The 12,633-nt window shown below is 48.4% G+C and overlaps 1 protein-coding gene across 1 annotated transcript in view; it reads right to left on the bottom strand.

The window, feature by feature from the left end:
* Positions 1 to 697: 697 nt before the first annotated feature.
* Positions 698 to 12,633, bottom strand: part of CASQ2 (calsequestrin 2) — a 36,730-nt gene continuing 24,794 nt past the window's right edge. The window contains exons 7-11 of the mRNA XM_054628010.2: positions 12,233 to 12,278; positions 9,452 to 9,506; positions 8,720 to 8,820; positions 8,256 to 8,330; positions 698 to 4,568 (exon numbers count right to left, since the gene is read on the bottom strand). Of these exons, the coding sequence (XP_054483985.1) occupies positions 4,359 to 4,568; positions 8,256 to 8,330; positions 8,720 to 8,820; positions 9,452 to 9,506; positions 12,233 to 12,278 (487 nt within the window). The 3' untranslated portion in view covers positions 698 to 4,358. The remainder of the gene's footprint in view (positions 4,569 to 8,255; positions 8,331 to 8,719; positions 8,821 to 9,451; positions 9,507 to 12,232; positions 12,279 to 12,633) is intronic.

The following is a 12,633-nucleotide window of genomic DNA, read 5'->3' as shown; positions in this document are numbered from 1 at the left end:
CCCCCAAGTCCAGGCATCAGTGTGCAACTGGCTGCATGTGGGACTTCCTCAAAGTGAAAGCTTGGCTGCAGTGGAGAAGAATCCAGATGCAATCTTGGCCTCTTTTCACAAGATGTAAGTCAGTGGCAGCTGGGAAGTGATATGTTCCTGTCTAATTAATTCTTTTCCAGGGAATAAAAAGCAATGTTTTCAGTTTGGTGTCTGTGATGGATCGATCATTCTTTAGGCAGATGTGCAGACAGACACGGAGAAGCAGCCGGAGTCCTGGGCTCTGTGTTCACATTGGTGTCTGGCTGAGCAGCTTCATTCTGGGCCGGGAAGCAGCTGAGATCTCTGGTTTCACTATGGGGCTGTTCCTTTCCCAGGGGAGACAGGAGACTCATCACTCCTCAGAAACATCACAAAAACTGCTGACCCTGAAAACATGGAGGAATCTGCGATTTCCAGAGTGCCTCCCTTGTCCTTTCCTCCTGCAGCTGCTTCCCAAATGGTTGACATAAACTTGGAGCATTTTTGGGTTCACAGAGCCTCTACATCAGCGACGGCTGCAAAGGCAGAAACTTTCTCCTTCATGCTGTGTATGAGACCTGCAGGGTGCAGCTCCTGATGGGTTTCCTTCTCCCTTGATTGTTGCCCATGAGCAGCACAGGGTGTGCTGTGGTACAGCACCCCAAACAAGCCCTTCAGGTGTGCCCTCCAGCCCCGTGTCTGGGGACTGGGAGAAGGTGCTGCACAACTTGGTGTTCTTGCCACATATAATGTGTTAGGAGAGTCCTCACTGTCACTGGGGACAGATAAGACCACATGTTGGAATACTTTAGGTAATACCTTGACAGTGGTGGGTTAATGGTCACCTTAGGGGTCTTTTCCAACCAAAATGATTGAATGATTCTGTGAAGAAACTGATCAGCTTGAAGCACTTGTGGTTGGATGAGGGCGAAATACAATTCCTGTCTTTATCTGTATAAAGACCTGTTTAATATGTCTAGTTAACATGCTGGAGCAAAAGAACTATTTGTGAAGAGAGACGTGCTTGTTAAGCACTCAGTGCTGCCCACATACACAAATTTGTATTTTTTTCATAAAGGGTTTTTTGCAGGTTCCTCATCCAAATGTGCTGACTCTTTCTTCTCAGTGTATAGTGGGCAGGGTTAGGCTGGCTTTGCTCCTCGGGGCCACCAGTGCTTTTTAAATGCCAGGTGTTCCTACTTGTGACAGAGGAGCCCAGGAGCACCTGGGCCTGTGATCTTGTGTGTCATCCCCCCACCACTGTCTTACCTGTCCCTGCAAGCAAAACACTCAAATTCAAGCTGCCCTCTCCTTCACAAGGGGCATGGTGTCCTTCAGCTGTTCTGTCATTAGGATCTTGGGGCAGACAAGGTGTTAATGGGAAAAGCCTTCCTGCCCACCCATCCCCAGTGCTGCAAATCCTTCCTCTGTGGCAATGCTTTCCTAACTTTTTATGTGACTGTCCCAAAAGCTGATGATAAACAGCTCCTGTTTGTGGGCAAAGTCAATGCTGAGAATTGTAATGGCAGACTGAGGGAAGAGAGAAAGGGCAGCCCCATCCCTGGCACCATGAAGGAGTGGCAGCTGGAGGATTAGCTCTTTCCTGCATAACTCAAGGGAAACTTTCCATAAACAACTGGCACCACTCCCCAGTATGAGTTCAGCCTCTACACTTCTACATTATTTATTTCTTTTCCCCCTAGAGGTCTCTTGCTCTGACATGTTCAAGTGCCTGTGGAACACCTGTGCACTTGAACATGTCCCTAGTGCTGTCTGCAGGGTCTGCCTGGGCACTCTGTGCCTCTCAGAGCATCTAGAGTGGGGCACTTCAGAGCAGAGGGGCATCCAGAGGGGGAGAGGAGCACACAGAAAGCACTCAGGCACTCGGCATGTCTGGAGATTGTGCCAGTAAGGAAAGGCAGTAGAGAAACTTTTCATTATTCTTTGTGTTTGGAGTGACCATGAGGAGGCACACGGTCATTGCAGGCTGTTACCTTCTGCAGGGTGAAACTGTGCATGTTTGGGCTCCTGGGAATAGCCCAAAGGTAAAGATAAGCTAGTTCTTTGCTCAGGTCAGTAGTTGTCCCTTAATCACAGGCCAGGAGGCTACCAGAGGGCTACTTCTGCCTCTTCTTGCTCCTTACCAGTGTGGGTGAATGAGACCTTGAGTCCTGCTCACTCCTCTCTGAGCTGGGGTCCTCCAGCAAAGCTTGAGGAAAAAGGAGAGTTCTGGGCACCCTGTCAACCAACAGAGAGTAGGGTGTGAATGGAAGAGAGGAGGAGACCTCCACGCTGACAGCACACTGAATTTCAAGACTTTTGAAAGTAATTCATCACCTCAGAGCAACCAGTTGATTGTTCTCCCTGAACAAACTTGGTTCATCTTCTAAGCAATCATAAGAAAGCACGGAAGAGCAAATGGTTGACCTGAGGGCTTTGCTGCCCTGTCTGTTCTTTTAACAAGCTGTGTCTGAAAAGCACATGTTGAGGGTTTGATGCTCAGCAAGGACCCAACTTGGCCTACAGCCATCTACCATGTTAGCACAGTATTCATTCTAGCGCATAGAGACAGAGAGAAATCCAGCTACGTGTTGTTCATACTGGTATTTTCCAGCAAGGGGATATGGCACATATGGGAACCTATCAATGCTTCAGCTTTTTCATACCAGTAGTTTCAAATTTCTATTTCAGCTAATGTAGAGAGAGGGAGTCAAAGAAACTGATCAACAGGCAGGAAAAAAATCTATAAAATCTTGCTTTGCAGTTCATCTGATAAAGGAAATATATAGTGTGTAAACCTTGTTTCTCACCAAGATTCACATTTGTGTAAGTCTGATTTTTCTGTCCCTCACACTGTTATTTCCCCTCACATCACATCCCTTTGTCCTAAGCCAGTATAAGGATGGTCAGAACAATGTTTTTTGTTTGTAGCAAGAGAGGAGATGTGTACACTACCTATGCTAGCAACTCTGAACAACTGCAGAACATCTTTATAAATGTATTTATAAAGATAACACCATCTCTGAACTCTCCATTCATTGCACTGTTGCCAAACATAAGAAGCTGAGACAATTGAAATCTGCCAGCATGGGAAAGCAGGGAGACCTAATGCTGCCACAGTGACCTGCACATGGATGGTGCTGCACTCACCAGGGCCATGGTACAGACCCTGGGCTTTGTGAGTGACCCCCTTGACTGCAAACTGGCATCCTGAACTCCTTTTCACCCTGCAGCCAAAAGAGGCTTCTCACATGGGATATCTGAGTCTCTAGGCAGGGAGTAACTGTGCAACTGAATACTCAAAAGCCAAACAGCTTGAATCCCTACACTGCTCAGACCCCAACGCACCTCATCCACTATCTAATATATTTGGATGGATGTGTTCCCTCCTGACATCTTGATCATGGGAAAAGATGCTACATGGGCTTTGGATGAAGAGTCAGCAAAAGATGGAAGGTCATGGGGAATAGGAGTGCTTCAGGATGGGCCCCTGTGGATGTTTCCATTGGTTTGGCTCAGTGCCATGATCTTCAGACTCAGTGGTTTGGACTCACACTGGGCTCAGAGCTGGACCAGCCTATCCAGCAGTTCAGGAACTCATGAGCTTTGTGTCTCATATCAGGGTCCCTGCACTGACTCCAGCTGTGGCCTGAGCTTTCAAGAGGAAAGAGGTTCAGACAGGGGACCCAGTGTTTGGTTTTGCATTGTGCTGCCAGACAAGAATATCCTGTTGTTATGTGGAATCACTGAAAACTTTAATAGCATCCCTAAAACCTCCCTCCCCTCCCAAAGCATTTTTCTGGCTCTTAGCATGTTAGGGAGTAGCTACAGACTCCCACAGCAGAACTTGCAGGATTGAGTGGTCTTGGCAGAGTAGCTGCAAAGGGCATTGTGTTTAATAAAAGGGCTAGACTTTACAGTTAGGGTTTTCCCTATGTCTTGAACTGAGATTTGGTCTTTGGATGTTAAGTGCTGGGCTGATGAACACAGAAAATACAAACTGGCTCCCTGCGTCCCTCTGGCAGCAAGCAGGCAGGCACTTTTCTCCTGCCCTGGGACACTGGGGCAGATTCCCTGCAGATTCCTACAGTCCTTGCTAAGGAGGCGTGATTTGCAGCGGTGCTGGGCGCCTGCAGGTGCTGCCCTCCGCAGGGGCAGTCCCGGTGGCTCAGCACCGCTGGGAATCAGGCGAGGGGCTCCCGGCAAGGGCGAGGGCAGGGGGAGCGGGGCCGGGGGGAAAAGAGGAGCAGCGGTGCTTGCTGATGCTCAAACAAAGGTCTTCCAATGGAGGGACCTGCCGCAGGGCCGGGGCTCTCGGGCCCCACAAGTCAAACTGCACAGAGTCACAGTTAGTCGTCGTCATCATCATCATCATCATCGTCGTCATCATCGTCGTCATCGTCGTCATCATCGTCATCATCATCATCGTCGTCATCTTCATCGTCATCATCATCCTCGGTGTTTATCTTCCCAGAAAGCACATCCTCTATCCAATCCTCCAGCTCCTCGGCTGTGGGCAGGTCGTCATCATCTCTGATGTCCATCCAGACACTGTCAGCCTGTGGGGACAGGTGATGAGGGTCAGCTGTGCTCAGGGACACAGGGCGGGACACAGCTGTTGGGGGGTGAGGGCAGGAGCACGGCTGGGATGCGGGGCATTGGCTCCCTCTATGTACAGCCTGTGGGCAGGCTCAGCCAGAGCGTCCCTCTGCCCATGCCCTGGGATCCCCACCTCCCCCTGGAGTGCTGCTGCAGCTGACCAGGGCAGTGGGACTGGTCAGCAGGTTTATGGGAGTGTCTGGTGCTGTGTGCCTGCTGCCTATGGCTGTGAGCAGGAGCACTGCCCACCTGATGCATTCCTCACTCCATCTGGACAGTTCTGTAGACTCCAAGTCTATGTAAAGAGATATCCAAGAGACCTCTGCCAGCACCTGCTGCATCACCCCAGTTTGCAGAACATCACAGTGGTTCCCTTTTGGTTCCCTTCCATCCAGAACCCTTCTGGGACCTCTTCCTTGGAGCCTTCACAACCCCCTGTCAGCACCCTTTCTCCCCAGCCTCTTTTACAATCACCTTTGCCTCAGGACCTTGCTCTGGACTCTCCATGTGTGATAATGGCTCCTGCTCTTGGAAGACCCTTCCCTTAGATCATCTCAGCCATGCTCCCATGCACACCCACAGATCTCAGCTGAAGACTGGTGAGAAACACCAATGCCCTGCACTGCAGGTGCCCCTGCTCTTTCCCCCCAGCTGTCTGCATTACTTCCATAAACCAAAAGGGATGGGAGAATTCAGTATGAAGACAACAACAAATTTGTGACTGTTACCCAGGGACAGCAAGATTATTTGGTCTTTGAGGTATGGAAATGAAAGTTTTCCTCTCTGTTGTGCTATAGGTTCCTTGGGTAAATGCCTGGATAAGCCCCTTTCTGTTCACTGTCTCCCCTCCATAAAACAGGATCAGCCTCCTGTTTTGCAGAGGCACTGTGAGCTTATCTCATTCAGCATTTGATGTTGCAGAAGCAAGTTCACATATCAGAAGACAACTACCAGCTTTTGCAAATGCATCTAACTTCTTTCCCTGTCTGTGGTATTTAATTCTCTTTGTTTACGGCTTGCTAAAAAGCCAGACCAATTTCTGCTCAAGGAAAGCTGTGTCTCCCATACAATATTTTCCTCCTAAATCAGCAAAACTGCAATAAAAAGAACCCTGGAGAGGCATGTAGTCCTTGCTTCACTCAAATGTTAATGTTCCCAACCTCAGGACTGTTCGTGCAGAAAAAAGTGACACTTTTAAATAATGGGAAGAGGAGTGGCTCCATTTCACCTCAAGAAGGTGCTGTGCAAATAAAGCAGTGATATTTTTCAGGGCATCCTGGCCCTAGTCCTGAGCCACAGTCACCACAATGTGATGAGCCAGTTGGGGCTGCTGGGAGCTCTGGTGTTTGCATTGGCAGGTTTTTACAGAAGTGATGGGGTCACAAGGGTTATGTCCACTGAAGCCAACAGCAGTGTTTATTTTCACTCTGTTGTGCAAGTCCCACTCTGTACCTGTGTAACTTGGCTGGATGCAGTGATGTAACACTGAAATAATAAAATGAGCTCAATGTTTGTTTTAGATATCACCTGCCAACCTAGAACTTTCTTAAATCTCTCTTGAGAAATAAAGAAAGGACTTAAGAGGAATGAAATAAAACCTGCAAATACTGTAATCAACAGCCTGAAACATTTACTATATCAAAGCCAGATAATGCAGGAGTTTTTACAGGTCTCTGAGTGACTGCTGAATAATAAGGCATATGTTCTTACCTAATTCTGCTTTCTATATGATTCTCAGGCCACTGATAATCCCACTTCCATGAACTTCCATTGAGTGCTGTTTAATGTAGCTTTGACGTGACTTAAACATGACCAGTCACAGTAAATATAAAGAAGGGAGATACTGTGTTGAGGGCATAGGACTGGAAGACTTGGGCTCTCTTTCTGGCTTGTCCATTTATTTCTCTCATGGTCTTAGATGACAGGTGCTATTTTGGCCCTTTTTCCTTTTGTCTCTCCCTTAACAATTCTGCTAAGAAGAATTAACTCACTGGGTCTCCACTCTCTAGGGGTCTGTCCCATGGTCTGGTGGAGTACTGCTCTAGTACAGGCAAAAAGCTCACGTGCAGCCAGGGCTGAAACTACTCCCTGACTCCCAATTCAGCCTCTCAACCACCTCAGTGGGATGAGCAAGATCCAAGGACTTTGCTTTCTTCATGACACCATTGCTTTGCCTTCCCCACCAGGTCTCCTGTGTTACAGCCTTGCAGCATCTGTAACAGGAGGCACAACCATCCTGTACACCCTTACTGTCCCTCTTTTTCTGGGCCAGTACAGGAGAGATGATGTGGAGGCTGGAAGCAAGGTCAGTGTTGAGCCAAACCAGCACCCAGCCCCACACATTTGTCCCAATTTTAAGTCCCTCTCTGCTCTCTTCTGATGAAATATCGAGTTCACTTATGACTCAAATTTCTAACATGAAGTCAAGCACCAATTTGCAAACACTTCTGCAGTGGAGAGATTTCTGCTTCCAGAGACACTTATATACCCACACAGGTTCATTTTAAAGAGCTTAAAACAAACACCCAGCACTTAAATGTTAAAAATAAACTAAGGTAACAGTTTAGGCAGGAGCATGCTGCATTTCTGATCATCTGGACTGTTATTGTCAGAAAGAGGAAAGAATGGTTTCTCTCTGTGTCAAGGCTGTTCCATTGCACTCAGCAGCCCTCTGAGATCTCTGCTGCTGAGGGTCTGACGGGTCCCTCTCCCACCTGCCTTAAAAGCTCACAGTGTATGGGCAACCTGAGATCAGTCCCATGATTTCTGGTTTGAAGGCTACCACAGTGAAAACACAGGCTGCTAGAAACCTGTCCCAATAGCACAGCTGTGGGTGCTGTGGGTACTGTTGCTCCCTCAGCTGTGCCACAGAAGCACCTCTGCCTCTGCAGGTCTCCCTCTGCAGCTGCTCCTGTGGGATGGTGTGGAAACTGTCACCAGGTGGGGGGCAGCCAGGTCTCTTCCCACCCAAATCCCACCAACACTTCCTGCACAGCAGTGGCTGAAGGGGAGGGAGGCCTGGATGAACCCCAGTGCACCCTCCTTACAGCAGCAGGATTCCTTGATTACCAGTTTATGCTGTACTTCTGTTAAAGCTGTGTATTTATTTAGCTTTTTTCAAGCTGTGCAGTTTCTCCCTGACATCTGCTGGGGACAATCTTTCCCTCCTACACTCAAGCTGTGCCCTTTTGCTTCTGTAGAAAATAACAACCTCCTTTTACTCCTCCTCCCCTAAGCATGGCTTTCTTTTCCCCCTACACACACTTTTCCTCCACAAAGCCACCCAAGCTGTCGGAGCCGGGAATGGACAAAGGCGAGTGCTGTCAGTCGGGGTGGAAATGCAAGACCTTGAAACCAAACTGGGCAAAGCCCTGAATCCCAGGCCAGAGAGGCTGGTGCTGTCCCCAGCAGATGTGGTTTGTGTGTGATTTGGCAGCAGAAACACACTCAGACTAAAGCCCTCAAACCTGACATCAGACGTGTTACAAACCCTGTGGCATGTGGGAAGGGTGAGGCCTTCATATTTTTTCCCTGTTCTACCTGCACTTAACAGTGGAAATGCCATTGATTCCAGTGTCCCTCTGGACCCAACCTTTCCAGCACCCTAATTTTGGGATCACTGGATTTTCTGGGCACATGCTACTCACATCTGTGACGTTCACCACCCCAATCTGTGGTCTGAACAGGTCGATCTTGAAGGTCTTCTCCCAGTAAGTGATGAGCTGCAGGAGGGAGACACAAGGCTCAGACAGGGGTGTTTGCAAGGCCCTGTTGCATCATTCAGTCAGCTGGGCTGGGATGAGGAATGTGCATCCATGCGTGCACGGGGTGGGGGGGAGAGAGGAGAGGCTGAATGCAAGTTTGGGTTTGGGCTGCCACACGTGGCAAAGGAAAGCGCTGACTGCTCTGGGGGTGTTCCCGAGACAACGCCGTCTCGGGAGGCAGACCCAAACAAGTAGCGTTCAAGGGCCACTTTCCCATCCTTCCCTGTCCCACATTCCCTGGGGCAATTCCTGCACTCCTGTGTGCACATGCACACCCCCACACGCCCCCTCATGCCCATCCCATCCATGAATTGAACCAAGAAAGGCAAAGAGCCTCTGCCACTCACCAAAGGAAAGTCGTCAGGGTCAATCCAGACAATGCTCAGGTCGGGATTATCCGTGTTGTCCCTGGCAACCTGCTTCAGGATTTCCAGGAACTCAAAACCATCTGAAATGATATATGAACCACTGCAACTCTCCTGCAAATGCACAGGCACTTTTTGCTTGTGGGGTTTCCAGCTTCCCTGGCTCCCCTGTGCACACAGGAGTTGTTTATAGTTCTCATTAAAATGCTGTCTCCCAGCGCTTTCTTTTGATAATAAGGCTTTTAATTTCAAGCATCCTCCTCGGGTATTGAAATTAGTTACACATGAATTAAGCCCCATAATCCTTCCGTGGAGTGAAACAATGTCACTATTTTCTTGTGGTGAGGAGGAACTGAGCCCCCAAGAGGCCAAAGCTTTCCGATTTGCTGATGGCTCTGAGAAGCACCGATGCCACGGCTTTTCAGGAGTCGGTGGCTTTGTGTTTCCCACATGCCTATCCCACAGCCAGCCCTCAGCACTCTCCCAGAGCTGCACAGCAAGATGGATGCAGAGTTAGGGAGCAAATCCTGGTACTGGGGTGGAAGGAATGATTTTTTTCCCCAGGCAATCATCCATTTCTATCCAAAATTTGATCCTGGCTAGCACACCTGCTAGCGTAAACACCCAGTAGGTGTCTACAATGCAAACAAAGTATATGAAAATACACTTTCTTGAAGGATGGAGAGTCACACAAGGAAGAAAATAGGCTCCTACCTGGGTCATCTTCTTCAGCAAAGGCTACGATGTGAATACCTTCCATGTCATCCTCCTGGAAACAACACAACTATTACTGATGGGCCAGGGAGGGAGGACAGAGTCCGGGTGATTGCTGGAGATGGAAGCAGTGGGATGCCTTCAAAAAGGGCAGTTACAAAGGGAGGCTTGACTAGAGCCCCACTGAGAAACCAGAAATGGGAGCTGAGGTGAGGCTGCCTCATGAAGGTATTTAGTGCTGAAGGGGGTAGTTTGGGCAGTGTTGCTGAAACTCTTCAGATAAAAATTAGGTGGGCACCATGATGGCAATGGCAAGGGAGCTTCTGATGATGTGAGGCAAAAGCTTCTCTGCAGAAAAGGTCAAGGGCTTTAGGATGAGAATAGAGGCTCCCCCTTCATGCCTGAGACCACCAATCCTCATTAATTTTCAGCTCCCAGGGGATGGTTTGCAAGGAAACAAATATCTGCCACCATACTCAGCTCCTTTGTGGCCAGCAAAGGAGGTTTTCTCACAATATGAGAGGCAAGGTGGCTCATTTGGGCCCCTGTTTGGAAGTGAAGGGTCTCTGCTTTAGGTGAGGGTCTCCGAGAGCAGTGAGGGAAATTGAGTGGGGGGCTCATTTCAGGGCTCCAGTGAGTGGAGGACAGAAATTACAGCCTGGTGGATTACTTTTCTCCATGAAACACATGAGTAATGATATTGGCAAAGGCCAATGGATCTGCTGGCCAGTTCATCATCTGCCTGCTATGAATGTCATCTCTGAATTATCCCATGGATCGGTTTCGCCTTCCTCACCCGCTGTCGGTCCCAGTTTCCATTTCAATTGGTTTTAATGCAAGCAAAAATTCCCATCTAAATGCTAATTTCTTTTCCCTTCTGAGCCCAGAGGTGAAAAAGCCACCATCAAATACTGAAAGGGAAAAAAAACCCTGAAAGATTAAGTGGAAAACATTATCTCTAAAAACAATAGCGGATGCTCAGCCTTTGTGGATGTCTTCAGGGAATACGTTTTCACCGGGACATTCCAGGCAGATTTACTTGGGATTCAGACCACTTACAGCTGGCAAAATTTACACTGTTGCTTTTTCTTCATATTCAGCAGCAGCATTGTCAGACAGCAAAATAAAAAATATATCTCTATATGCCATATATAATTACATGTATGTACCGATATAATGCAGCTCTATTCTGGCCTGCAAGGCAGCAAACGGAACTGGACTAACTCCAGTGAAGGCAGCGAGGATGTTGTGACCTGGCAGTGAGATCAGAATCCAGCCCCCTGCCTTCTGTAGCTATGAGCCCACTGCTCATAGCAGAGGCAAGCTCTGTATTCCCAAGCTGCTGGTTGAGCAAGCATCCCACCATTGGGAATTCACACTTTTCATGAGGCTGTTTTAGAATATGGCCAGTATGAAAGTGAACCACTGCATGTGTAATTTGGGTCTCACTGAAGTGCCATTAGAAACCTTGGAGGGGCTTTGGTGGATCTTGGAAGCTGTGTTCTATACAGAATCTGTATTTCAAAACAAAATGAAAAGCTATTGTGCCTAAGTGACTCATAACTCCTGGTTCAGTTTTATTACCTCTTGCCTTGCTGTATTAAATACTCCCAAGGTTTTTGCCACTTTGGAGTCCCGTGGTGTTTCATGTTACACAGCCAAGAAGGGGACATCTAAATGCTGTTATAAATGTGTCAAGTCTTTTGGAAGAATGACTGCATCTTCCTTAGTGTCTGTAAAGCACCTGTTTAGCCTTGTTTTTCAGCATTCATCTGGCACTTGAGAGTCCCTGACTAGCTTTTAACACCATATTCACTCACAGTGAAGGGAGAATTTTGTTATACACAATTTTTCTTTCATTTTCACCCTTCTCTTCCCCACCCCTGCAGACCCCAAGAGTTCTCTGTGTATGATAGGGGCCAAAATGCAGGTTAGTTCTTCACAATTGCTGATTTCCATCTTGCTTGCACTGTGAGAAATGCAGTCAATACACGATCTGCTTTGAAATCTGTATAATTAACTATACTGCCTGCCTTCACTTCCATTTTGAATTGTTCGAGTGCTCTTATACTTTGACAAGGACACGTAGTGACAGGATGGGGGAGAGTGGATTTAAACTGAAAGAGGGTAGATTTAGACTGGATGTTAGGGAGCAATTCCTTACTGTGAGGGTAGTGAGGCACTAGAACAGGTTGTCCAGAGAAGTGCTGGATGCTCCAGTCCCTGGAAGTATGCAGGGTCAGGTTGGATGGGGCTTTGAGCAACCTGGTCTAGTGGATGGTGTCCCTGCCACAGCAGGGGTTTGGAACCAGATGAACCCGTTGAAGGGCTAAGGTTTAAGGTCCTGTTGAACCCAAACCAGTCTATGATTCTGTGAGTTTCCATGAGACATCTGCACAGTGAGCAGGCCACAGAAATCACCCCACCAGCAGCTCTGGTGTCCTCAGCACTTCGCTGAGATGGAGCATCCTTGGGCAGGATCACTCACAGGCCCCACAGCTGCCTGGCACACTGCTTAGCTTTCCCTCCTCATTCCCTCTGAGAAGCAAGCAGGAGCCAGCCCAGCTCTCCATCGCTGCTGTGCAAAGCCTTTGAGCACCCTGTTTGAAGTGAGGCACTAGGCAGCATAGACAAGGCTTTCCCTTTTTCCCAGAAGAGAGAGAGTAGCCTTGCAAGGAAGGAAAGGTAATGTTTTGCCCAGGCAGAGGCTGCAGCTCTTGAGCAGCAGTTTCTTGTTGGAAGCTGGCAGGGGACACGATGGTTCCCACCACACGTGCTTACCCACGTCTCAAACATGTCCTCTGGGCGCAGCTTCCTCAAGGTGGCCCTGCAGGGGAGACAGAAATGCTCTTTGAGGACATATCCTGCACTGCCACATGTGACACTGTCAGCATCACGGGAAAGGTCACCATGGGCACGTTTGGCTGGTGGCTGGAGTCAGCCACCACATTTTGAATGCGGGGCACTGTTGGTCAATTTATGCCTTTATTTTTGGTGATAAAAACCTGCCCATGGCCCCACTGGAGTCACTGCAGCCACTATTTCTGCTTGGGAAGATGAGACACCTCTTTGTGCTGGGATGTGATGATGAATTAGTCCCACATATGGCAGACTGGTCTGTCTGTGCTGAGAGCATGAGACAACAATCACTTTTGTTTTGGAGTCCCTGGGACATTCCTAAT

Source organism: Agelaius phoeniceus, chromosome 2 (assembly GCF_051311805.1).
Source record: "Agelaius phoeniceus isolate bAgePho1 chromosome 2, bAgePho1.hap1, whole genome shotgun sequence".
Taxonomy (NCBI): Eukaryota; Metazoa; Chordata; class Aves; order Passeriformes; family Icteridae; genus Agelaius; species Agelaius phoeniceus.
The sequence above is the reverse complement of the archived record's forward strand: the minus strand, read 5'-3'. Positions and strand labels throughout refer to the sequence as shown.